The sequence below is a fragment of the Haliaeetus albicilla genome, chromosome 5 (assembly GCF_947461875.1).
Source record: "Haliaeetus albicilla chromosome 5, bHalAlb1.1, whole genome shotgun sequence".
NCBI lineage: Eukaryota > Metazoa > Chordata > Aves > Accipitriformes > Accipitridae > Haliaeetus > Haliaeetus albicilla.
Window position 1 is genome coordinate 11,591,486 of NC_091487.1, and position 25,887 is coordinate 11,617,372.

A 25,887-nucleotide genomic window follows, 5' to 3' on the forward strand; every position below is an offset into this window, starting at 1 on the left:
AAAACACTATTCACAACCACGTTTTCTGAAAAACACAGTATATAAACACTGGAACTAGATCATTAGGTTTAGTTTTGTCTTCAAAATTATGTCAAAACAGAAACATTCATATTTAGCAATGAAATGAATCAAAACTAGGTTAAAGATCTTAAAGTTAAAACGTAGTACATTAAACATGTTCATGACAAACTTAGAGGGAGACATCTTTGATTAACCTGTTACAAGTCAAGAAGCTAAAATCACCTTAACATAATATAGAACTCATTTTTTGTTGTAATCATTCCTGATGTAAATTTTTTTCAGGCATCTTGAAAATATCTACTCTCAAACTATATAATGAACGGAAAGTATAGGTTTTTAATGGAAGGTATATAACAATGGATGTTTGTAATAGCCCTTTTAGTATTTGAAAGCGGAAATGCTAATGCCTTCATGTTTGCTTATAAAATGAACCTTATTAGTAAAAGGTAGTCTCATTTGACTATTCTAAACTACAGTAAAACACCAACACTTGTACTTCAGTGGTTCACTTGCTAACTGCTCAGGTGAGCTTAAGTAATGCTTTCTTAAAATTTCAAAGTTTATGTAATACTAAGTTTGAAAAAAAAAAGCTTAAAAAATATTTTTCTTCAGCATACTGTTATAAATAATTAGAACATACGGGAACAAAAACCATTCGTGAACTAAATATACACTCAGTGATAGACCAAAGTTGTAGAAACAACTTTATTACATTTTCAGATACTAAACAACAATTTACAAAACACAGAGATTAACACCGATTAGTATTTACTTATTTCAAAAGACAGTAAGGCATTAGTTAAACAGCCAGTGAAAATTCATGCCTTGTTTGTATTCTTTTTCCATGGCCTAATGTATGTTTTAGTTCACAATACAAAATAATAGTTCTGATTTTATTCTTCATATAAATAATATTCAGCTCTGGTCTGTAGCAAAGAATCTAGTTTCCATATGACATGGCTGGCTTGAGGGGTAACTTACACTCCAGGGCATGAAGTGTATTTCAAGAACACAGGGCATTCAGTAAGACTTACAAGCAGTCTTAGTATGACTACTGTGAGTAGAAATTACACGAATATATAAGATAAAAGCAGAGATGCATAGAAAATTAAGGTACCACTATTAGCTGCTGCTGTTCCTTAATTAAAGTGTCATTTCCCCAAAGAACCACTGATTCCAGATCTTGAACTGTATCTTACCTATTGCACTTCATCTCCAACTCATCAAATGACTGAATCAAAGCCACTGCTACTTCATACAATTCCCTTACTATCACGGGTTCCTCAATTCTTTGAGAAGGAAGCTGTGTGGAGAAGAAAGTATTGAGGTTAACACAGGCTAAAAGACTGTAGATCACCTACATGTGTCGATTTGTCAAGAACTTTTTGATTAAAATTGATCCAGCACACAAGCTGTACAAAGAAGTAACTTAATCTGGAGCATTCATTACCTTCTGAACAGACATTTTCCTTCAAGCACCCTACCATTCTAATGCTAACAAAATACTTCTGATATTTACCTAATTAAGATAAGCACTAGGCCACACTCAGTCCCCTAACATCTGCAGGACATACTCCTTATCCAGAAGTGTTAAGCACATCAGACTAACTACAACCCAGGGAGGGCTGGATGGAGATTAACAGGATGACAAGGAGAGGAATTTGTATAAGGCAGGCACAATCCTTCTCACAGGTGCTATAATGCATGTCTCCACCCGATTGCCAAATAAATCACATTTTTTTTCACATACTTCTCTTTTAAATTGTCTTTGCATTTAAGGGATCTTGTGTTTTAGGTCATACCCTGTCAAAGACCTGTGGTTCTGTTGTACACAATATAACCACAATGACTCTATGTATACTGTTTTCTAGCATTCTGTCACAAACTCAGGGCTTCAATATCTAAGAACACAAACCATCAAGTCTTCAGAGCAAAGACTGTAACTTAATCACATGTCAGGTTTAAAAACAAAATGCTTAATGAACTAGACATGCTCTGGGAATGGTCTATAATATTACACGTTTTTCTCTTGTAGGGAAAATGGCTTTTGATAATTGCTCACCTTTCAATTCTCAGGATTTCTCCTCATTCTAGTGGAAACTCTTTACTAGACTAACCACTATCTCTAACTTTTCTAGACTTGTATTACAGTGTAATCTGCCCTCTACATACTTCACATTATTAGAAAACCTACATTCAAACTGCACTTTTCTTCCTCTTATTATGCCTTTGAAGTTCTTTCCTCTTCCCTCCCTCCACCCTCAAGTGAAATATTTTATTTACTTTTATGCTGAAATCTGACAGCTTAAGTCATCCAAGATTTTCCCAAGAAAACCAATAGGTTCAAGTGATAGTGTGTGTGTATGCTTTAAGAAATCATGTATCTTCTCGCTAGCTAACAAGCCTCCATTTTTATGTTTATGCTCAACCAAATATTAGTCCTAGCCTATCAGCTGCCTTCACCTGCTGCTTGATACACTACAATAGTATTTTATTATTCAAATACAGCTTTATTTAGGCTTGGACTTCTGATTTTTACTTTTAAGGAACAGTACAATAATTAAAGCAACAGTGAAAATTAAGCATTTGTGCTTTAAGCATAACACTCCCTAAGAACTGGACCACACGGTAACAATAAAAATGCAATAGTGAGTAGTAACTGGTAAATCCGTGCAGATAAATACCAACATAAAGTAAGATGCAGCTGTAGCCAGGGACCTTTAAGGAGGATATAACATGTAGGGAAAAAGCCACTCCTAGAAAGAATAATTAAAAATGCAAGCTGAACAGCTAAGAGTAATACTTAAGGTTTCTATACACAAAACTAATATATTCCAGGTTTCCCTGTAAAAGAAGAAGGTATTTACCAATTGTCCACATTTCACAGAGATTTGCTCTTATTTTAATCAAGCACAAAATTAGGATTACACGCTTACTGCAAGTCAGTTACCATATAAGCAAAAGAGGGTTCTGCACAAGTTTTCAATGAGCAAAAAAGCAACTGAAAAAGATATACTGATAAAGTTGGAATGCATCATATGTGTACTGATAAGAGTATCATTCACATAACTCAAACCTCAATCGTCTGAAGTGTAACCCAATGTGTAAGCCTATGCATCTGAGGATTACAAATTTCAGATACAAGCAGATGGTGTATTGGTTGAAAATAAAGAACCACCTGGACCAGCTACTTTGATCATATGAAAACAGTTATCTTTCAATGCAATGCTGCTGAAAGGCAAACATGACCCTAAGATGAATCACAAAAGGTCATTCTAAGAGTGTGATATGTTAGTGACACTGTACAGAACTGCCCCTCACTCTGAAGTGACACAGGTCTCGTCTAAAGTTTTCAGTCAACGTACTTGCCAGCCTTTGAAGTAAAAGAACTCTTGAAGCCAACAGATACTCAGTTTGTGATGCTGGGACTGAAATACATCTCCAGTTCTTACCAGGTTTTAAGGGGATCAGCCAAAACTTGAGCAGAAGCGAATTATGACTACTTCAATGACCAGAAGAATGAAGAGACTTTCTTGTATGAGGAGAATAGCAAAGACTTACCTTATCTAACAAAGCAAAACAAAAGCCAGAAAGAGGTATTACTGCTACCTATAAAGCTATCCAAGAGTAAATAAGAATGTGGGAAGGGGAAGAGTTACTTTAATCTTGAACACACCCCCCCTCCAACCCAAACAAAAACCACCATCAAAACCCACAAAATAAACAAACCAACCAAAAAAACACAACAGTTTTAGCTCTAATCTGTCACAGTCTCCCAAAGTGTTCTTGGGAGAAAAGGCAGAGGAAGCAGAAGTGTCCTTTCATTTGCTTCTTTCCCAGCTCCAACACTGAAACTGCATATCTAAGTTCAAGGTTCAGTGCCAAGAGTTCTAACTTCATCCAAAAATCTTGCCTGCAACTATACACATCTGACCTCAGAGAGATGTTTCAAAGAGCTAAAACTGCAGAAAACTGATCTAAACTGTTAAAATGAAGTTAGTTATTTTTCTACCAGTTTCCCTTTCTGAAGGAGCTCACAACAGAATCACAAAAGCACTACTGCTACCACCAATTTGGCAACACTGATTTAGATCAGCTTTTGCTACTGCAACCTCAGTCCTCGCCTGTCCAACCCTTACCAGAACAGTCAACCTGTAATACTACATCATGTCAACCCTAGGTTGCCTTGGTGTCTGCAGAAAGACCACTTTCTGAAAAAACAGAGAAAATTATCTTACTTTCTTCTGGTAGAAGATGGATTGAAGGATCAAGAAAAGCCATCTGTAAGAACCTGACAATATTCTTTCCTCTTCTCTGACCCCCTTGAATCAACTAGCCAGGTAGACTTTTCAGGTGTACAACTCTGTCAGTCCCAGAGCTTCTTAACTGCATTTTACACCCACTATAGTAATGCTTTTCCAATGAAGCTTGATAAGTCCATGAGAAACCACAGACAACATTCTAGTACTTTTGAGAAGTAGTACTTTTTTTCCTAATATATGTGATAATCTAAGGAATTTATCTTTTCTGGGCTGCTTTAACATAAGATTTTGGGGTTTAGATTATCTCTACTTAAATAACTGTCAAATTTGTCTTTTTAATTTTGTTACCAATTGGACTTTTAGTGTTCTTTAACATGACAAGACTGCCACATCACTCCTAATAAAAGGTAACGATGTGCCAAACAGCAAATCCAAAAGCCCAGTCAGAGCTGACTGAAGTAATACAACATAACTGGAATAGCTTTTGACAGCAGGTCACTACCTTTCATGTGGAGTCTTGACTTCAGTTCCAGGTATATGAAGGAGTTTTTACACTTGAAAGCCAAAAATGGGACTCTCTTTCTTGCCTCAGGAAAGAAGTAGAGACATGGCATTTCACAGACTTACCAAGACTAACATCTAAGTCCCCTAGTTGCTTACAGTTCTTCAATTTACTCACAGAATTAACTATACAATTAATTTGCATTTGATATCTCCAATACTATACTATAGCAATAGGTAAGCATTTACACAACTAGCTTTAGATTTGCCTATAGATGCAGCCTTCATGCATCTTTCCTCAAAACCTGTGTTTCACCGATTCCTTGGGGCTTAGAGGGTGCTGATATGACAAAATAATGATCCAGTTAAATATCCAGAACAATGTGCTTACAAAGGCCATTATGCCAAAAGAAAAAGAAACTACTTTTTATAAACCTATACTAAAAAATTAAACAGCAGCACCTATAAATAACCCAATATTTGGGCAAGGGTAAGCCAGTGCTACACCAAAGGGTGTTTCTCCCCTCCTTCCCTCTTATTTTTATTCCTTCCTCCAAATGAAGCAATTCAAGTGGCAAGGTTTATCTTTAATTCAGCTAGATGTCTACCTAGCCATAGCAAAGGAATTACTGCAAACAGGCACACAGGGAAAAACAAACAAACAAAAACACCAACAAAAACCCCAACCCCCCAAAACCCAACCACACGGCATTTCTATTTATCTTCCAGATCACAACTGGCATCAATGAATTCCCAAATTATCCAAGTCAGAACTGCTCAAAAAAATTTTTATTTTCAAGCATAGTTTTAAAACATTATCACCTACAGAAATGAGTGACATGTTAAAGCCAAGAGCTCTGCAGGATTCATAAAAGAATTCTACATTTATACAGTAATTATTTTAAGGTTTTTTGAGAAGGGACAAAGGTTCATACCTCACAGCAAACGAGACAGTTATAAAGGACTAAACTAATTTCAATCAAGATGCTTTAAGGAAAGAGTTACGATTTATGTAATCTGATATTATAGTTATTAATTTTAAAATCAAAAGGAAACTTGGAAAAATTTCTGGAAAAATTTATCTAAAAAGCAAAGACCGTTTTTTCTTTTAACTTCTGTATTCTTTTATGTGAATTTTACAGGCTTCTATAGGCAAGAATAAAATACTAAGAACTAAAGCCCGAAGCCTGTACCTCAAGCAGTTATCTAATTGATTTTGGTTTTAGCATGATGAAAGATGTATCCCTGCTTCCACATGGCAGCATTAACTCATTAACTGCCTTAACACTCAGGCTCTGCTTTCCTTTTCATTAGGATGTTACATAAACATGGTAGGTCTAAGAAGACTTAAGTATTTTTTAAAATAAAACTACTATTCAGAGAAAATCTCCACACATCGCACCATAAGAAACAAGATGCAAGACTAAACACCAGTGCTTTCCAATTCAACTTCTTTTTTTCATACATATTAAAAAAAAAAAAAGGAAGAAAATCAAGAGCACTTATGTCCTTCTATTGTTGCCCTAAGGTACAAATAACTTCTTGGACAATCATACTCTTCTCCTACTGAACAACAGAATGGCTATAGCTAGGACAACAGAACAAAAAGAAACAGATGAAAACTTAAAAAAAATGAAAGCTAAATGCTCATATACACAGAGAAAGTAAAAAGTATAAAAAGGCATAAGTAGTGACAGCAGTTCCTTTTGTTAATGACCTTTGAGGTGAAAGGTGCGGCAGCTGTCATTCAGCTCAAAGTGCAGCTGTGACAAATGCAACTTGACTTAAGTAGACTTACTGAATTTCTTGACTAGCTTTTTGTTGTCATCTATCATCAAAAATCTTTTACAAAAAGTCATGTATTACATAATCTCCTCCATATTACCTATCTGAGCTGCCATACTAACATATAAAAACTGACGGGCCAACTGCTATATGCATTTAGTTTATTTTTCTGGCTGCATTAAAATTTCAACAGTTGACAGCCTTCTATTTTAGCTTGCCTGTGTTGAGGCATAACCAATGTCTGTGCTGTGTACAGCATAAGCAATTATTTTCTTCTGGGTTTCCCATAAACTGTTTGTTTTATTTCTCTAATTTAGTTTCTGCATAATTGAGGGATAAAAGCTAAATCGTAACAGTATGTTCACATACTGCTACTTTTTAAGTGCATCCTGTGTTTTCTTCATTGTATTAACATTATAACAGTGTTCTGAATTATCAGAATTGACCAATAATTACTTCCATGCTCCAGTTATTTTTAAGAGTGGTTGTCACTATTAAAGCTTGAGTGCATTTGTTCTACTTTGCTTTAACCTGTTTATTTCACCTTGGACCATAATACTGAAAGAGTTCAGTCACTGAATTAAATTCCTATACAGCCGTTTTTTAACTGTAAAACAAACTTCTATTATAAAACCACAGATACCAGATTAATTCAAACCTACATTTATTCTTTCATTATCTGTTGTCTATGTAGATACATGCTATACAATAGCATGTCAGAAGCTCTACAAACAAATATACTGTGCAGTTTAAGCGCTAAAGATTGAGAAAGCAAATGAATCTTCAGCAATTACTACCCTTCTTAGGCACTAAAGCAGCAATTCTCCAGTGCAGCCACACAGGCTGTTAAGTAGCCACCAGGGATTTCATGAATATCTAGTATTCTAATGTATTTTCATTACTCAAAATTACATATTTGCCATGGTGGCCTACATGGCTACAACAGAAATATGTTCAAAACTACTGTGTAACAGCTCTGGGACTATTAAAACAAAAGAAAAAAAAAAGGAAAAACAGGAAGCACGTAAGCCTCAGCTGGTAGATGAAGCCAACTTGGCTAACACCAAACTTCTAATCATAAATGCTTCTTTTCTCATGACTCTCTTCCATTCCTGGCTTTTTCTGCCTTTGATACATAACAGCAACATGAACCAACCCAGGAAATATTCCCCGAGTTTGTCAGCTGTATTTAGAGATCTACAAATCCTCATATGTTACTTTCTGCACAGACTTTTACATTGTTCGTCTTGGATGCAAACTACTGAACAAAATGCCACATACTACTTAAAATTCCCAGCCCTTTACATTCAATTTCTGTTACATGAAAGAAAAACTAGGCTGCTGCGGAGGAGACTTCCTGTTCCATCATCATGTATTAAATCTTATCTAGAACTGTAACGTAAAATTGGTTATTTGTAATTTTATTACACAGCTTTCAATTGACTATTCCAGTTTCTTTCTCACAATGTCCAAAGAAATAAAGTTATATTTACGATACCTTGAAATGAACAGTGTGCTTCAAATCATCAAGATAATATTCTTCGATTGCATAAGGTTTGCCTTCCAACTTAAAAACACAGGCTGGATTCAGACCATTATAAACTGGAAGTGCAAAATAATCAGCAAATTCTTTACAGTTGATGGAAGCAGACATCAGTATTACCTATTAAAAAAATTACACAGTAAACATAAAATGTTAATTTTAACACAAAATGCCATGCTATGATGTAATCTCCACTTATTCTTTATGCTAAAATAGTCTAATTTTGGTTACTACAGGTATGTATCCTAGGCACATTTAAGATAATCAAAGCTAAATGCTTAAGATTCCCTACATAGCATACGGAGAAGGGTAAGCACCTGTAAGAGAACCACTCAGCCTAGATGCCTAGGGCAGACAACGTGAAAAAACTTTTTCCTGTAGTAAAAGTTCAACTTGAAAACATATAGTACTCTTTAAGCTTATGATCTCAATGTGGTCCTCAACAGAATAAAGTGTACGCCAAGTATTTTCAAATCCTCTTTTACTAACCAGTTAGATTAGATATCAGTGCCTTTTAACTCCATCAAAAGATGGAACTACTCCCATATGAGCAGTAACTGTAATTACAACCCAGCCTTAAAAATTACTATAATGATTTTGAAATGTGTCAAAAGTTCTCTCTCAGTTTCAATTAATTTATGCAACTTAAAACTCTCCAGGATCACACTAAGCTCCTCACTCCATTTGCTGACTCTGCCAAGATTCTTAACCTGTATTCACCTAAACAGAACAACAGAAATCACATTTGCTACCTGGTGACACCTTTTCTTTCAATTATGAAATTCAGAATTTAAAGCTTTGTTGTTTTCTCCCTGGTTAGACAGCATAATACGTGCAGAACGGGAGAAGGGAGAAGAATGAAGTAACTTAATGGCTATGGCTATAACCCCTCTATTTGGAATGTGCTCCCACTGCTCAGCATAGCCAGCTCAAATGAACTGGACAGCTTCAACTTAAAATAGGATGAAGAGCCAAGGAGTTAGAATGAACTGTGTAGTGTTCAGCTTCTTTCTTCAGGTCTCCTGAGCCACTCTAAGCAGTACTTGTAAAGTGGGACACAGACAGTCCTCTTTTGCTTTCCTGACGGCTTGCATGAATTCAAAAATAGAATGAAATAAGGACATCAACATCCAAAGCAAAAATGCAATGAAATACAAGAGCATCCCCCTTATGACGTAACAGGCAGGCAAGCTAATGAAGTGGGCATGGTACCACTGCAGTCATCTCCAAAGCACATGTAAAGGCACAAGAAATACAAGGAGAGGGCAGGCTAAATCATGAAGTCATTTAACATGATCCTGAAAGGAGAAGACATCTGAAAAGACATAATTCTGCAAATATTATACAAAGCTGTCCCACCACAGCATGAACTGCCTCATGGCTCAATAGATAGTGGCTCACCTATGCTAGGAAAATAAGCTAAATACAACCTTGCCTGAAGTCTACTGAAACAAAATCCAATCTAAATTATCCTAACTGCAGTTACAGGCAAGGAATATTAAATTACCTCTTCCACTAGACAACCTTTGTAATTTGCACTCTGTGATCTGCATGGAGTTCTTCCAAACTGGAAGGAAAACCATAGGTTCCTAACAGAGTGCCTGAAGGATCACATTACTAAACCAAGAGTTTGATCTACTCCAAAAGCAGAAATTCAACAAGCATGTATCACCAACATGGCAGAGGAACACATTGGAATAGAGGGTAATTTGACAGTCCTTCAAGATCAAGCAGTCCAAAACCACTCGTGCAGCATGGATATGTCTAAAGCCCCACTAGACGATACCAAAAACATGCACAGTAGCAAGTTCTCACTTCAGATGTCCCTGAATGGCAATTTGCTAGAACCCAGAAATACGACTCTTTATCCTGTTCTTATTTTCCTACCAAAGCAGCTGTTACTAGTCACTACTGGAAATTGCACTATCTGGTCTGACCCAACAGAGCCATTCTCAGAGTCATAGGTTTTCTTGTGCAACCCCATCCCAGCAATCAACCTTAGAACAGTAAATGAAATGTCTGCTCCGTGATCTAAAAGCAATACACCATCCGTCTGCCAGAAAACTCGGCACAGTTGGTAGGTGAACCACAAAGGTAGATCTTGTCCTCCATATGTCAGAATCACTCTTCCCATCCTGTTAGTTGATGCTATGTTGAATTACCTGCTACTTCTGAGCTCTGCAATGTCCAGATTAGGAGACAAACACCTCGTATGTTTTTCACATAACGCTGAATTATAAATACATTTTTTTTCCCTTAAACAGGCCTCCTTGCACCCTTTTGTTTCATTAATCCAGGGGCACTGGGAGGACAATCTTGCATTTTCTAAATGAATTTGCCACATGATCAAAGCTCCCTCCTTCACTGTTTTTCAAAAGGGGCTGAAAAGGGTTGAAGTAGGAGACACTGGGCTTAGTGTATAGGTTCAAACTGAATTACCTGTTCTGCTCTGCTGAAACACAGCAATTGAGATCAAGAGTTCCCCCCTCCACACCATGAAAAACATTCAAAGGGACACTACCCCCACCCCCAAATGTAAGACTGTCTCAGATTTATACAATATGAAACTGTCATCTGAAAAAACAACTGCAGAGAAGGATATAAAGGAGATAAAGTTTTCCAGTGACAATTTTGAGAGATTTAATCAGAATTATATAGAAAAAAAATATATTTCAGGAACCTGTAAAAGAAAAATGTTTTCTAACAGAAAAGATGATAGGACCTGTAGGGCTTCCTGCCACTGACACCAAACACATAATCTTAGCATCAAGGGCAAACTTTTCATGACCTGAGTACGATCAAATTTTTTGGTATTCTTGGTAGGCAGAGCCAAGTGCTAAGAAAGCCTGAATAGCTTCACACCACTGTCTCTGAATTTAAAAGACAAGTGAGTTTTCTTACCAGCAAGAAAATGGATAAAAAATAAAAGACGAAGTGCACAGACATGCCCTATGCCAACTGGAAGGGCACTTCCAGTGAGAGGATGCTTGGATGATCTAAAGACCAAGTTACCCAACTTGGAATCAATGTGGTCGATTGTACAGAAGAACACAGATTCCCTTCCAATAGCAACAAAACCAGCCAACAGACTCAAGTTATGTCTGCTTTGAACAGAACAGTTCACAGTAACTGAACAATTAACTGAAGCACTTAAGGGACACATACAGTCTCACAAAATTTCTGCAGTCTCAAATAGCTGCACAGAAATACAGGGAGTTAGCCTAACTCTTATCACTTGTATTTAATTTCTTACAATTCAAGAGTTCATTACTTTGAGACCACAAAGACTAAATACAGCATGCTAAACCTCTGCAAACTCTGCTTTAGTACAAAGCACAATTTCCTAACATGCAGAGAAAAATCTCTGCCATGTTTTGCTATAAGTTCTGCCTAGAAATTACAATACAGCATTTCTGAGTTTTTGCTATTTTTCCAAGCATGTTGTCCCATTTTAAAAAAAAGCTCAGTATTTCCAAGAGTTAATGCTACCTTATTTAACCAGGGATAAGCACTGCCCTCAATACCAAACACATAATTCTAGTCAAATATCCATCTTGTATTTTTTTAGCCTTAAGCAGACTTTAGAAACTAACGCATTTTAACATGAGGAAAAAAAAGTCTCTCAGAACACATTATAGCACCCAGGAAAAGAATGCCCTTCAGCTTGCTTCCTTATGAAGAACTGCAAACTAAATAATATTTTAGTAAAAAATAATGACACATTTATGGTAAGTTCTTTAAAACGTGCCCTTTGTAGATTAAAAAAAATGTGTAAAAATTTATTCTTGCACAAAAAAGTAGCAGAATATAATTTGAACCTACCTTTACAGACTGTGAATTTGTACGCAACAGTTTACGGATCACCAAGAGCAAGAAATCCATTTCTTCTGTGCGCTCATGCACCTGGAAGACATTATCCACAATTTAATTTTCATTAATTCATGCTCCTCTTTTTCACAATCTCTTCCTTTGCTACTCAATTTCATGTTTTATTTTTGTAACTTGGAACAACAATACATTTTCATAGAAGAAAACACACCTTTTAAGACTATACATGTCAATCACATTTTAAAATCCCAACACAACTGTTCAGATGACTATAGCACCCTTTGTGAAAATCATATGCCGCTGTTAAGTCATGAAAATTGTAGAATAATGACCAGAAAACCAATCGTGAGCTCTAGCCACTAGTTCTACTAGAGTTAACAATAACAGCTGAAGTGATACTGAAGTTGGGTAAGTCAGTTGTACAGGTAAGATCACAAATGATCCAGGCAGGGAGTATGCTGGCTTGTCTAAAAGCTCCACAAAATGAATGGACATCCCTTGTTCCCAGTGGCTTCTACCTATGATCAAAATAAACAACTGCTTTGCAAAACATTATTTTCCACCCAATTTTTTATATATCCTAGCACCTGACTGTTCTGACTGATCCTTGCAGTTCAATACTTCCTTCTCAACATTATCAATGATGATCATATCTCTTTCTTGAATTATAGTTTAAATATATTAAGTGCAGCAGCTTTTTCTGGAGCTCAGCCTTCAAAGGTCAGCATTCATCCCCTCTAAGGCAATTAGCATTTTCTAACATAACACAAAGTTATACTTCCATTCAATACTGCCCCATTACAAAAACAATTTAGCTAAGGCAGTTTTCAGGCTGACAGCAAAGTCTTGCTGTGAGAAGTCATGATTTTTGGACCTAGGTTTGTTTAGGTATGTTCCTAAACACCTGCAGTACCCTACGCAGGCTGGGACCTGCAATTAAGAATGGAGAACATGTGGTTGTTAAAATGGTTACTACTGAGTCAAGATCACAATCTGTGAGGTAGATGTGGGGAAAAAAAGTGGCATATGGGGAACAAGAGGGACTAGAATTTCAGCTGGGGAAGCAAAAAACCACACACAGTCTTGAAAGCTAGCAACTGCTGAAAGAAGTGGTACAAGCTGATACCATCAGTTCAAATTACAGCACCCAAGCAAACAAGGTTTGAAGAATCTCTGCATAAATCTGTTCTCCTGCATAAGGGGCCAGAAAACTTCACTCATTAATTTTCATATCTAATTAATAAATTTTAAAACTAAAGGAACGATCTAACACTTCTCTACATATGCATCTTCTATTGTTAAACTTTTGCATCTTACATCTAAACTGCATTTCCTTATCCTTGGCTTTAAAATGTTAAGGTTTGCAAGACTCTGCTAATATATTAGGGTGGTCTCAAATCCTTCCCATGAAGGCAAGTGGTACAACTCTTTAGGACTTGCGGTTTTTTGGTTCCTTCATCTGTTTGAATGAAGTCCTTAAGTTTCTTCATACAAAAGTGTAACTATTTACTCCATCTTTTCCAGGTTTTCAATGTGCCATTTCAAGTGCAGTGATGACAGCCTTTATTATTACTGTAATAGTCTAATGGTATACCAGGTGCTGTCTCCCTGCTCCTCAAATATCCAAGAATCAGTCACTCTCAGCTCCAATACCATAACAGAATAAAAATGAAAACCAGCATTAAAAAAACCCAGATAAACAAAACAAAAAACCACAACAGCACATACCAGAAATCTGCTAGTCCTCTTCAGTATTACTACATCCCAAGATTTAAGTCCTACATCTTACATGTGATTTACATTCACTGTTTGTGAAAGCTCAGTCTGACATCTGACTATGTTTAACAGTCAAATACCGCTTACCACGAGAAAATAAGCATAAACACATGTGAAAATATACAAATTACAAAAAACCTACAAGTATATTTTCTTCACTTTTTAGTGAAGTGACAGCAATAATAATGAATCTACATGAGTGGGCTGTAAATCCAGCCAGAAGACAGAGAACTTTCAGAGAACTATTTTATTTTTCAGGACATTGATGAAGAGTAAAGACTCTAAGGGCAATAATAACCAAGTGAGTAAAAACTACCTGCCTCCTCTTAATAGGCCTAGCCATACACGTTATTGAAATCCACACAGCGGATTTCAGAAAACATTTTAAGCCACTCGTATCACAAGATAAGCACTCCCCAAAATCCTCCCCACACCCTCAGTTCTGAACTTTGTTGCTCAAAGGATCGCCAAGACAAGCGTATTTCAAGAAGTGTTAGTTCAGACAACTTATACAAAGCATCTTTACAAGTAGATGTCTGTATTTTTCTTTCTCTAGCATGGTCAGAAAGACGAAAGAGAAGAAGGTTTTCTTAATATGAAGTTTAAACTTATTTCCACCAACTTACTTCATCGATGAAAATGTGTGTGAATTCAGCTAGGCTTTTGGCACCAACTACTTTCTCAAGAAGAACTCCAGTTGTCATATACAGCAACCTTGTCTCCTTTGTGGAAACGTTCTCTAAACTTACCTAACACAGTGAGAAAAATAACATAGATAGGAATAGATATTTAACATATTCACAGGAACAGGCATCTGGAAGAACTTCAAAATGAAATATAGTGCAAACTCATCAAAATTATTCACTCAAATTTGTCAAAGCCTCTGCACAGCTGTGTTCTTAAAGCCCAGAACCAGTCAACCACAAACATTTTATTTGGGAGAAATTAAAAAAAAAAAAATTTAAAACCCTGAAGTTTATAGAGTAAAGGATCACAATTCCTTGCTGGGGGCTCTAGTCTAAGAATTCCTCAAAAGCTTTTGAAAGTACATACATGTTATCTTTCCACTAATATACAGAGCAAGAAAAAGATTTTGCCAAAATATAGTTTGCTTACTGGACAGGAGAAAAGGAAAGAGGCATAAGATATCACCAAGACCAGGCAACCTATTCCTGAAAGTTCTACAACCTTATGGTAAATGGTGTTTTGATTTCTAAAATACTTCTGTTACATTAGCTATCTCAGGTGCTACCTACCAAGGCAGGCAGGGAAAGCCATGATCATCTTTTCACTTTCAGCTTTTACAACAACCTAGAGCAGATGAGTCTACACTCAACTGTTCTACTTCCATTTCTGCTCAGCTCACGCAAGTGCTTGTAAAACAAGCACAGCACATCCACACATACTGTCTTGAAGACAGTTTGGAAGCACAGGACCATTTTATGTCTTTAAGACTCATTAGCATAATGAATCAATTTAGCAATTTTATGACTAATTAATACAAGGTATCAAATTATAGAAAAGACTTTCTGTAGAAACTATTTTGAAAAAAACAACATACATAACCCACAGTAATTCTACAAAATGACGCCTGAAGATTATTAATACTGGCGTAGTTAAAATTTGAGATAATGTCAGATCATACTTCTCATGGAATTATCTGGAGTGTTCACCTCTCAGAACTGAAACTTAGTGAATGAGCATAAAGAGTATTTTTACTTTGTCTTCCAATCTACCTGTGGAAAAATTAAACTTCAGAGTTTCATAAAAAAACGGAAAAATATTTTTTTCCTACTACAGTTGTAGACATAGCAAAAGAAACCACTAAGATTTGATACTTAGACAAAGAAAAGCATTCAGTATGAAGGACAATAAAGATTGTTTTGAAAGGAAAATGAAGCTGACGTATCTCCATAGCCCTGTAGTATAATACTGCTATTACTAGTAACAGGCTGTAAGCTTTGTACTGAGTTTGCAAGGCCTCAGGACTAAGGCATGTCAGGCTGTCTCTCTTTGACCTTTTCTTGACCTGCCTTCACCTTTGCTTTACTTGGTATAGTTGCAACAGCAATTTAGTGTAGTGTAGAGATATAGAGGCCTGGTACAGTAGCAGAGACCTTGGGAAGTAGAAAGACAGGATGTCACACAGAAGAAAGCAGATGTGGGACAACACATGGGGTGGAAGCTTGGCACTGTAGACCGCATACTATAAACAAATCTGTAATGGTCAGTTAAAAATAAAAACCCCTCACACCTGGAACTGGACGAAATTCTTTTTATAGGTAACAAAGAGAAGACATCTAACATACATAAATGGTACTATATGTAGTACATTTGGATGTAACCTGGAGTGCAGACCAATGAAGAAAAAGCAAGTTGTAAATGCATGTTAGAAAACATATATACATATGACCCTAAGTCAAACAAAAAAAAGAAAAAACAACAAGAAAAAGCATGAAGAAGAGAGGAAGAAGAAATCAACATGTATTCCTCCCAGCAAAGAACTCCAGAAGCAGATGACTCTCCATGAACATCCTCCCACCACCAATGTGAACCCACTGGCCTTAGGACTCAGAGAAGCCAGTCCACAGACAGCTATTGTCAAACTACCAGTGAAACAATGATCACAGCAGTTTATTCTGGTCACTGACAATGAGATGATTAAAGCACCAGTATCCGTGTCAAAAGATGAAAGTGGCATCAAGGTTATAAACGGAGGAACAGAACTGAGTTTGAAACCAAGTTGGACAAAAGGAAAGGAGGTAGATTTAAGGGGAAAAACTAGTTCAAGTTTTTCCACGTTAAGAAGAAACAAATGGACATTCACAAAACAATGTGGCCATAAATGCATGGAAGTTTTGACATAAGTGACAGGTAAATGTAGTAATGTCAACAAATCAAGTATGTTAATGAAGAATTTTAAAGGGAAAATGACAGAATATAGTTCTCCTGCAACAATTTCAATGATTAATAATATAGATGTGTCCAATTATCAGAATGCAGGCAATTAAATATGTCTGTTGGAGGCTCACTAGCATTTATAGTTGTTCAACTTTAAAAGCTTAAACATTTAATTACGAATGTTTAACAGCAGACGGCTAGAAACCTGCAATTCCACCTTAAAAGCAGATTCTCTAACATTTCTGCAGTACACTAGATACACTTAAAAGTAATCAAGAAAGACGATACAGTACTTTTAAATGTGTTTTTAAATAACTTTGAAATTTTCTTATACCTGGTATCCTACAAATCCACCTAGTGTCCATGAGCGTTCCTTGCTAATCCACCTGGCAATGCTGCTGGCACAAATTTTCCGAGGCTGGGTAACAGCAATGTTGCAGTAGATAGACTGCTGAATGCAATAATCCAAAATATATTGCGGAATCTGTGTGCTCTTACCACTGCCAGTTGCTCCTTGTACAATCACAACTGAATTGCTTTGTATCAGAGACACTATCTGAAACAATTTTTCAAGAAAAATTGTAAGTCTACAAAACAAGTCAAAGAAGATTTCAAACAGATTTGAAATATCAATAGCTTCCAGGCCACATATCAAATCTCTATAAAATGTTGTGCCATATTTTCTATCATCTCCTAGGCATCTGTAGATAACTGGACTCCTAAAACACATTAGGAGATCACAGAAAAGAACATGGGCATGCATTCATGTACATATTTTACATAAATACCTATAAACAGAAAGTATAACGGCAATGTTTCTTCCTCTAAGAATTTTTATACAATGGTTTTGTACAATGAACAAAGGTTTTGTACAATGCTTAAAACAGGAACAAAACACCAAAACAAAAACCCCAACAAAACAAAACATGATTTTCAGCTTTATTCCGTAATGAGAGAAAATACAACAAAATTACCTCTTCCCTGTGTTTGGCTATAGGCGTATCCACACATTTACAGTTAGTTATTGGTATAGAAGTCCGATCACTTGATTCACACTGAGACAATGAAGTATCTAGGCATAAAAATAACCAAGAGTAAGTTATTTCAATAGAGAAAGGGAACGACCAGCAGGAGAATATGATCACAGTGTTTGGAAACCTAACTTTTATCAAATTTTAATCACATGTTGATGAGTATTAATAGAATTAATACTTTTTAATAATAGTAGATTGAAGACATTTTCGGTGTTTATGCAACTGCTGTTTTACTGGCAGCAGCTCTGAAAATCATTGCTTCTGTGTATAAGCCACCATCAGTGTCAAAGATGCATACAATTCCATAATTCTATGTGCTTTTCTTTTAATTAAAGAAAACAGTATTTTTGCACATTTTGCATTGTAACTGCCAAAACTACCCATTCCCAAGAACTTTTTTGACAATACTGAAAAAAATATGCCTTATTCATGTACCCATGTGTTGTTTCCCTTAAAGCCTACTGAATCCACAGTACAAAATAACCCATAATTTGATAAGACCACCACTATATTTCTACCACTTGGCAATTAAAACAAGTCTGGTAAGTATCACAATGACCTTTCAAGGTGATACTAGATTCTGCAGTCTCTTGGCAGCAGTTAAGTCACCATTATCACTGGGTAATACAGAACAAAAATCATACAGTGCTACCATAAGTTTCTGCTCTGCAGTCTGCTGTCAGTTCAACCATGAAAAACAAAAGCGTGACTAAACAGGTGCAGAGGCAGGTGTAGAACGGGAAAACCAGGACAAGACTTTGGTAAGCAACAACTTTGCAAGTTACAATTAGACAATTTGGCAAAAAAAACCCCACTATACTGAAATCAAAGGCAGAAATGCTTTCTATCTCAAATGCATTTCACCAGGTACTATGGTGAAATTTACTTATTTGCATACAGATAATAAAAACTTAAGACTTCACTTTTTTTAATGTCATGTTATTTCTCTAAGAAATACATAGAGTAGTGGGAAAGAAATCTAGTATTCTTTTTACAAAGGCAATATTTACTGTAAAATAAAGGCTACAGCCTAAATACCTGACTGCACAGTTACAGATCCCTTTCTTTGGAAAGGTTACTAACAATCTCACACAGCAGTGAAGCAGCAGCAGGCAGAACAGCTTCTTTTGTCTCTGTACCATACCTGAATGTGCTCCAATCCCCCAAACTGTCTTCAAGTGTCAAGGAATACAAAATAACTTATTCCCACATTAAAACAAACCCCCAAAAGCTAGACAGTTCATTAAGACAGCTTCATAAAGCACTAAAACCCAAAGCTCTCCTAAAGCCACACTCTCCAACAAGAAAGGTTCTTTACCTAGATTCTGTGTAACGCAAGTTACAGGTGATCATTGCACAGTGATTAACTTAGCACCACTAAACACATACAAAACAGACCTTAATAGCAGCATCCCTTGAAAATATTAACAGTTCTCTTTAAAATACTTCTCGTCAAGTTTCTAAATATATTCCCCAGGAAAATTCATATGTAGCATTCTGTCACAACAACACTGTACAAAGGCTGACTAGCTTCCCTCTGGCACAAACATGTCACTACTGAGACATCAGTAGCTCTGCATCGTTTGACCAATGCTGGAAGAAGCCTCAAGCTGCTAGGGAAAAGAACCCAGTGTCAGCATATTCCTGCTAAAGCAGCATAGCCTTCCCACCTCTATCAGGTTTTCCATGTAACAACTGCAATTTTGAAAAATGTGTTAAAAGTATACAACAGAGGACAGCAGCAATTCTACAACAGTGCTGACAAAAAAGGCGGGGGGGGGGACACGGACGGACGACAAAACCACCTTAAATAGTAGGATTCACATTATAAGATTCTCTAACTCAGTAAAACCCCAGTGTATTAATAAGAAATCATTAACCTAAAATTAAGAATTATTTAAAAAATACAAAGGAACAAACCAGAAACAAATAAACAACCACCAGTATTCATGTACCTGCCGAATAATCAGATCAATTTAATCAATTTTGTATAACTCTTTTTTTTTTTCACTGATGAAACATAACTTTTTTTTTTTTTTTTTGCTTTTTATATGACAGTTCTAGGACAGCAATATCTTACCTTCTCCTAAGCACAGAAGTTTGGAAAAAAATTATACCAAAAGTAAATGGTCATCCAATGTCAGCCACCATCAATATACAGAGTTTGAGAACTGGCAGCCATATAACTATATTAGTAGATGCTGCAAGTACTAAAAACTGTATGGTTTGGGTTTTTTCTCTTCAAGACATATACTCTGTGCTTAAACTGAAAGAAAAATTACTGAGTTTGCCTGGGGAACTAATACGATGACAACTGTGAGACATCCATCTAGAGCAGACAGTACAGTCTTGGGCCTCAGAGTAAACCGGCAACTTCAGATGAACACTGACATGACCCAAGCAGCCATGAAAAGGCCCACTCTAACAAACTGATGACAAACTTTTTCTGAAATCCAGTATGATCATTAGTGAAAAAACAAAACTGGGATTGGGAACTTGGGTAACCATCTTAGAAGACCTTAAACTTTTGCCTTTTTTTTTTTTCTTTTAATGAAAGCTGTTTTTCTGAACAATGAAGACTCCCTGCAGAATAGAAATACTTTAAAATACACCCCTATGAAAGTTCCGAGTTTATTCTACTCATTTAAGTAACCATTCAGCTGTGGACTCTATACCACACAGTTTAACTACCTTCAACTGTTGTTTGGTTTGGGTTTTTGTTTTTTTTTTAGTTTTTTGTTTTTTTTTTTTTAACATCTGTTTATGTAATTACACCCAAAATGAGAGCTGGTCTTTCAAAAAAACAGATCAGTTCTGCAAATACAGAGGCATCTACAGATTCAAGGAGCTACAGGACTACATATTTATCAGCAATAAATGCACAAAGTTTCACTTTTTCAATTCCTTATACTTTCTGGAAAACATTATTAAGACTGGGACAAACCCAACCGGAGTACACCTTTATAAGATATCACGCTCAAACATGCACCTTGGATTGACATATAGAGAACGCAGGACACTTCCAACCTGAAAACAGTAAATTGAGGAAGCATACAACTGCCCACCACGCTGTTTTATGACAAAGTATTTCTGTGTGTAAGAAGCATTAATGTCAATCCAGACTAAATAATTATATTAATTTCTCTATTCAGTCAGTGCAAAAAGAAAGTGAAAACTCAGTTATGGGAAAGATGAATTCGCCTGCTCACTTCCTTATCAATTATTATTGAAGTTCTTTAAGAGGTATGTTGACTGCCATGACTAAAACAGTCTATCGCCCATGGAAAGAGCAATTTTCCAGTATCTCAGTTATTGTAGCCCATATAGCAAATGTATTCCTTCTGGTGCCTGTTTGCTGAATTGAATTTGAACAGATCCTTTAACACAAGATTAAATTTTTGCATTCACCAGTTCTGGAAGAAAAGATTGTACAGCTGGATCTTGGTATCTGCCACTAAGCAAATTAAAAATCAGATGCATAAAAAAATATACTTGAAAGTACTGGTTAGGAGAGTCAAACGAGATGCTTACTGTGTCACTAAGCATTCTTCTGCTGAGCTGCAAACACACAAAGTGATTACAGTTAGCAAGCAAGCTCATGAGAAAGGAAAGCCACAGGAAACAACCAGGCTCCTACACTGAGCCACAAAGCATAAGGACTTCACGGTAACTCATGCTGTTTCAGTCATAATGCGAAGTACATGAAGTTGCTGCTGGCTGAGCCCTGAAGAGCTTAATCCAGAGCCTGGGCAAAGCAATTATCATTCCTGACTGGGGAAACCTGGCTAACAGTTGTGTGTCTTGAAGTGCTGACTGCTGAAGGATGCCCCTAGGTAACATTAGAATTCCTAAGAAAATACCACAAGTAATTAGTCTTTGCTGCTGAGTCTTCTGTTCTCCATTGCAAACCTCTTTGACTCGCACATATTTTCAATACAAAATGGTTTTGGGTGAAGATCTGTGCTATGATTTATTTTCCTGGCATGCATCTGTTCTGAATCTGAAACATTTAAGGAACTCTACAACTTAAGTTTTTCATATGTCAGAAACCTAGTCAGAAACAACGTTTAAATTGCTTTTTCTCTGTAAGAAATTACTTCACCCAGGACCTAGAAGACCCCCAGAAGAGATCCATTTAATGGTGTGAAAACAATGAAGATGGAGGAAAAAAGCCTGCCATCCATAAAGTTGCATGAAAACAATTATATAGGCATCCTTTAAAAAAAGAGGGGAATTTATTAAGGATTTTAGAGGCTTTAAGAGTAAAACTCTTACTGCATACAGTTTAGAATACCCAGAATTCTAAAAAAATAAAGTCTGTTTTCCATAGGATGATTAAAGTAGGCAAGTGTTCCATACACATATTTCTGGAAGGTTTCCCTCTGCACAATATCCTGTGACCTCACTGAATCAAAGGTGCATCTAAGTCTAATTCTGGAACAGCCAGTACCTACTGTGGAACTAGACCAATGGCCCAGGGAAGAACTGCTAATGCTCTACTTGTTTTGGCTAACAGTTGTGACAAAGTATTTTCTTCTGCTTTTATTCAATCACTTCAACATCCTCTTCACAGCAGTATCATTTCTACCATGTTCCGTAGAAACCAGAATGCTAAATGCAGTTCCCTCATGATCTGTCTTCCTGACAGAGAAGCAGGTTAGGCATTTCTATTTGTCCTCTTGGCATAAAAACATATGCTCTTTCAAAGAAACTGGAAAGCACAAAATTTAAACTCAACACAACTCCATAAAACACCAAGGCACAAGCAAACACCACAACAGTTTCAGTAACTCTGCAAGATTTAAAATGGGCTGTCAATTTACAGAGAAGATATCATCTACAGTTAGAACAGCAATTCAGAAAGAAAGAACAACAGAAGGGCTACCAACTCTGAAACCTTTAGGGCAAATCAGCTTCTCATTTCCATGTTGTGCAGCTTATTTCTTGACTACATTTCTATTCAACACAGCTAAAGTGGTAGGGCCTGGTCTAAATAAATCCTTGATTGTTTATGACAATTTTCATGTTCTTAAATAGAACATGCACTTCCAGATTGATATAGTTAATAGTTACAAATGGGTCTTGGAGCTGTTGAAATCTGCATGATGAACATATTACCATTTGAGAATACCAGTCTCATTAACATATATATTCATAATCCATAAAATTAACATTACAAATCTCATGCTCACTCACTGATCATCTTTATTATATTATCCTAACATAATATCCTTGAATCTGTCTGTAAATCAAAGTTGATAGCAATAAGAACCAGGATTTTCTGAAGTTTTTGTGTTATTCTGCACCTTGGTGGGATTTGGCAGCTCAGTCTCAGAATGCCGTAAGATTCTTCCAGTCCCATCACTATCCAGTCTGCTAAGAGTCCCCCACTGGATCGCATAGAGCTGGGAGCAGAGCACTGACAAGAGAAGGCAGACATCAACACCACATGGAACCAATCCTGAAGCAACTGAGACTCCAGACCATGACACAGAGTGGGAAGAGAGGGAAAAAAGGGACATATGAAAACATCTAATAGATTAATAATAAGAGAGTATGTATATGCTAAAATTTTAGTAATTTTTTAAGGTTGTTCGCTAACTAGATGCTGTTTAAGTTACAACTGGAAGGCAAGAGTAAATATTAGAAGGTATAAATTTCAAGGACAAACATTTTAGGGTAGACCAAGGGGAAAATAGGTATTTATAAAAAAGTACCAGGATGACTATGCAGAAATATTTCCTAAAAGTTATAACCCTGTTTCTTTTACAGGAGGAACACTGCTAGCATCAGTTCCGTTCAAAATTAAGCAGGCAACCCATGCTGCTAAAGTTGCTGGCCTGCCTTAGGCAGAATTCTGATTTAATACCTGAAGGACATTAAATGATCTACAGTATTTCCTTGAATTAATCGATACCACTATACTTCTAAAGAAACATCTAAGGAACTTACGCTTAGTCAACTTGTTGCTGTCCTTCCTTTGCTAGTAGAGCACATGAAAGACTACGGAACACCACATTCCTGAACTACAACATTCAAAGCTTCTTTCAGTCCCTTTATTCCCCCATTTTCACCTTTCAATACCTTCTCCTCCTCTCCCACAAGTTTTATGTAATGTCAAGTGAACAAGAGACAGTATTTTGTGGTTAGGACAGATGGTCAGATGCACTGCACATGCTAGACAGGTCAACTGCACCTACTGCCTGGCACCTACTGCCTGTCATCTGATGATAGGCCAAACAAATGGCTTCATCACTTACCAGAGTTCCAGAGGTCATACAATTTGCAGAAGCATTGAAGGACAGTAATTTCTAGAAAATTTCTCAATTTTTTGGTATATCAGCAAAGGGATACAAAAAGTATTACAGAGAACGACACGCAGAACAGACAAAACACATAAATGTCCTTTACTTGGGAAATCAGCTACATTAACAAATTTGGAAATTAAGAGGCACAGGAAGAGTTTGAAGCTGACCTGTCCTGACAAGTGAGCCAGCCTCACACTACTTTTACCAGAGCTCCTAGGAAAGAAGTGCAATCAAATTTCTCTCTAAAGGCAGTTCAAAGCAACAATCAAGTATACACAGAAAAAACATGGATAGAAAATGGGAAAACAGAATAGAGAAAGACATGAATGCAATGCGTGGCATCTTTTCCTTGCAGATATATTTCAGCCATATCAATGCAATAAACCAGATGCAGAGATACATGTGCATACAACAGCACTATATATTGTGGCTTCCAGAAAATAAGGTGCTTACTTTTTAGGACCATACCTTATACAAAACAAACACACATACAGCATTAAACAAACAAGAAATACACAATAAGGTTTCATAGTTCTGTTTACGGGAGGAGATAGGAGGAAAAAGACAGGTGTATGCAAGTTTATAACAAGAAGCAAATTTTTTTTTTTTTTTTTTTTACCTGGTTTGTAGACAAGATGATCATTTCCAACTACATCTAGCTCCTGTTCCTCCACTTGTCTGTATTTTTTAGCATATTCAGTTCCAACGCTTTTGGTGATAGGCAGCCTGGAGAGGAAAGAAATGACAAATCAATAAATGTTTCCTAATCTAAGTCACAGATATATCTGGTAATAACAGCATTATACAGTAAGTTCAGAGTCTCCATGTCATGCAGGAACTACTTCAATAAGCAAACTTCAGAAATAAATTTTATCTCTGCAGTTAGATACTAACCTAAGGAAACTGCCACACTAAATATTTTTGTTTAGATTAAAAAAAGAATTGAGCTCCCAAAATATCATCGTTTCAAGTTTTTATACTGAGTAATTTCTCACCTAATGGAAGTCTACAATTTCTTCTGAACAAAGATGAAATAGCTCTGTTTCACCAATTCTTGACACAATACAATTAAGAGAATACGTGTAATTCTTGCATGATTTCCTGGGGACAGGGGAAGTAGGCAGGAGTAAACACAATCATCTCGCAGCATTAAGGAAAGAACTTTTGTCTTTGAGCCAAGAGATGATGGCGACCGGGGGAAAAAACAAAACAAAACAAAACACCACAATCACCCAATCAGTGAATTTTATGGAAATTTATTACACACAAGACAAAGTCTACCCACAACATAAATAGAATGAAATGGGATTAAAAAAATTCTCTTCTACATAAAAAGCGTGAAGAAAACCACATGGATTTCACTGGAGAATAAAGTAGCATACATACAATGATTGTATGATTGTTAAATCATGAATGAACTTAAACGTAGAAGATTTTTAGACACATCAAAAGCGCTCTCTCTTTTTTTTCTTTTTTTTTTTTTTAACATGAAATACAAACTAGAAGTCAAAACTATGGTTTTGCACAAATTTAAACTCCAGGCCCAGTGCAAGCTTTTGCTATGCAGTAATTTGCTAATGCAGAGCAAATGTGTTTCTCTGTTGGTATTTGAGACATTTCAAAGGATACTGCTGCAGACGCTTATTATTTGGGTTAAGAAATCGACACAACAGACTCGAAAAACAATGAAGCTGAAAACAAGAGATTTTTAACATGGCACTGTGTCACACAGCTCTCCTCATAGAGTAATTCACGGTATCTTGATGCCACAGAGCACCCACCTTCACTGAGAAGGCAAATCCTTTGCCAGCTTGGCTCTGCTACAGACTACTCATTCAGATCAGTCATTATTTCCTCCTACAGGAAACACCAAGTATTTATCACCTACTGCTGTCAAAGAAATGGCTTCTTATCCTATTTTAACAATA

General features: G+C 36.4%; 1 protein-coding gene across 3 annotated transcripts in view; it reads right to left on the reverse strand.

Moving 5' to 3' along the window:
* Window positions 1-25,887, reverse strand: part of TDRD9 (tudor domain containing 9) — an 87,149-nt gene that overhangs the window by 40,278 nt on the left and 20,984 nt on the right. For all 3 annotated transcript variants that reach the window (XM_069783329.1, XM_069783330.1, XM_069783328.1), the window contains exons 2-8: window positions 24,579-24,685; window positions 17,592-17,689; window positions 16,952-17,173; window positions 14,343-14,465; window positions 11,935-12,015; window positions 8,068-8,232; window positions 1,221-1,324 (exon numbers count right to left, since the gene is read on the reverse strand). In XM_069783329.1, the coding sequence (XP_069639430.1) occupies window positions 1,221-1,324; window positions 8,068-8,232; window positions 11,935-12,015; window positions 14,343-14,465; window positions 16,952-17,173; window positions 17,592-17,689; window positions 24,579-24,685 (900 nt within the window). The remainder of the gene's footprint in view (window positions 1-1,220; window positions 1,325-8,067; window positions 8,233-11,934; window positions 12,016-14,342; window positions 14,466-16,951; window positions 17,174-17,591; window positions 17,690-24,578; window positions 24,686-25,887) is intronic.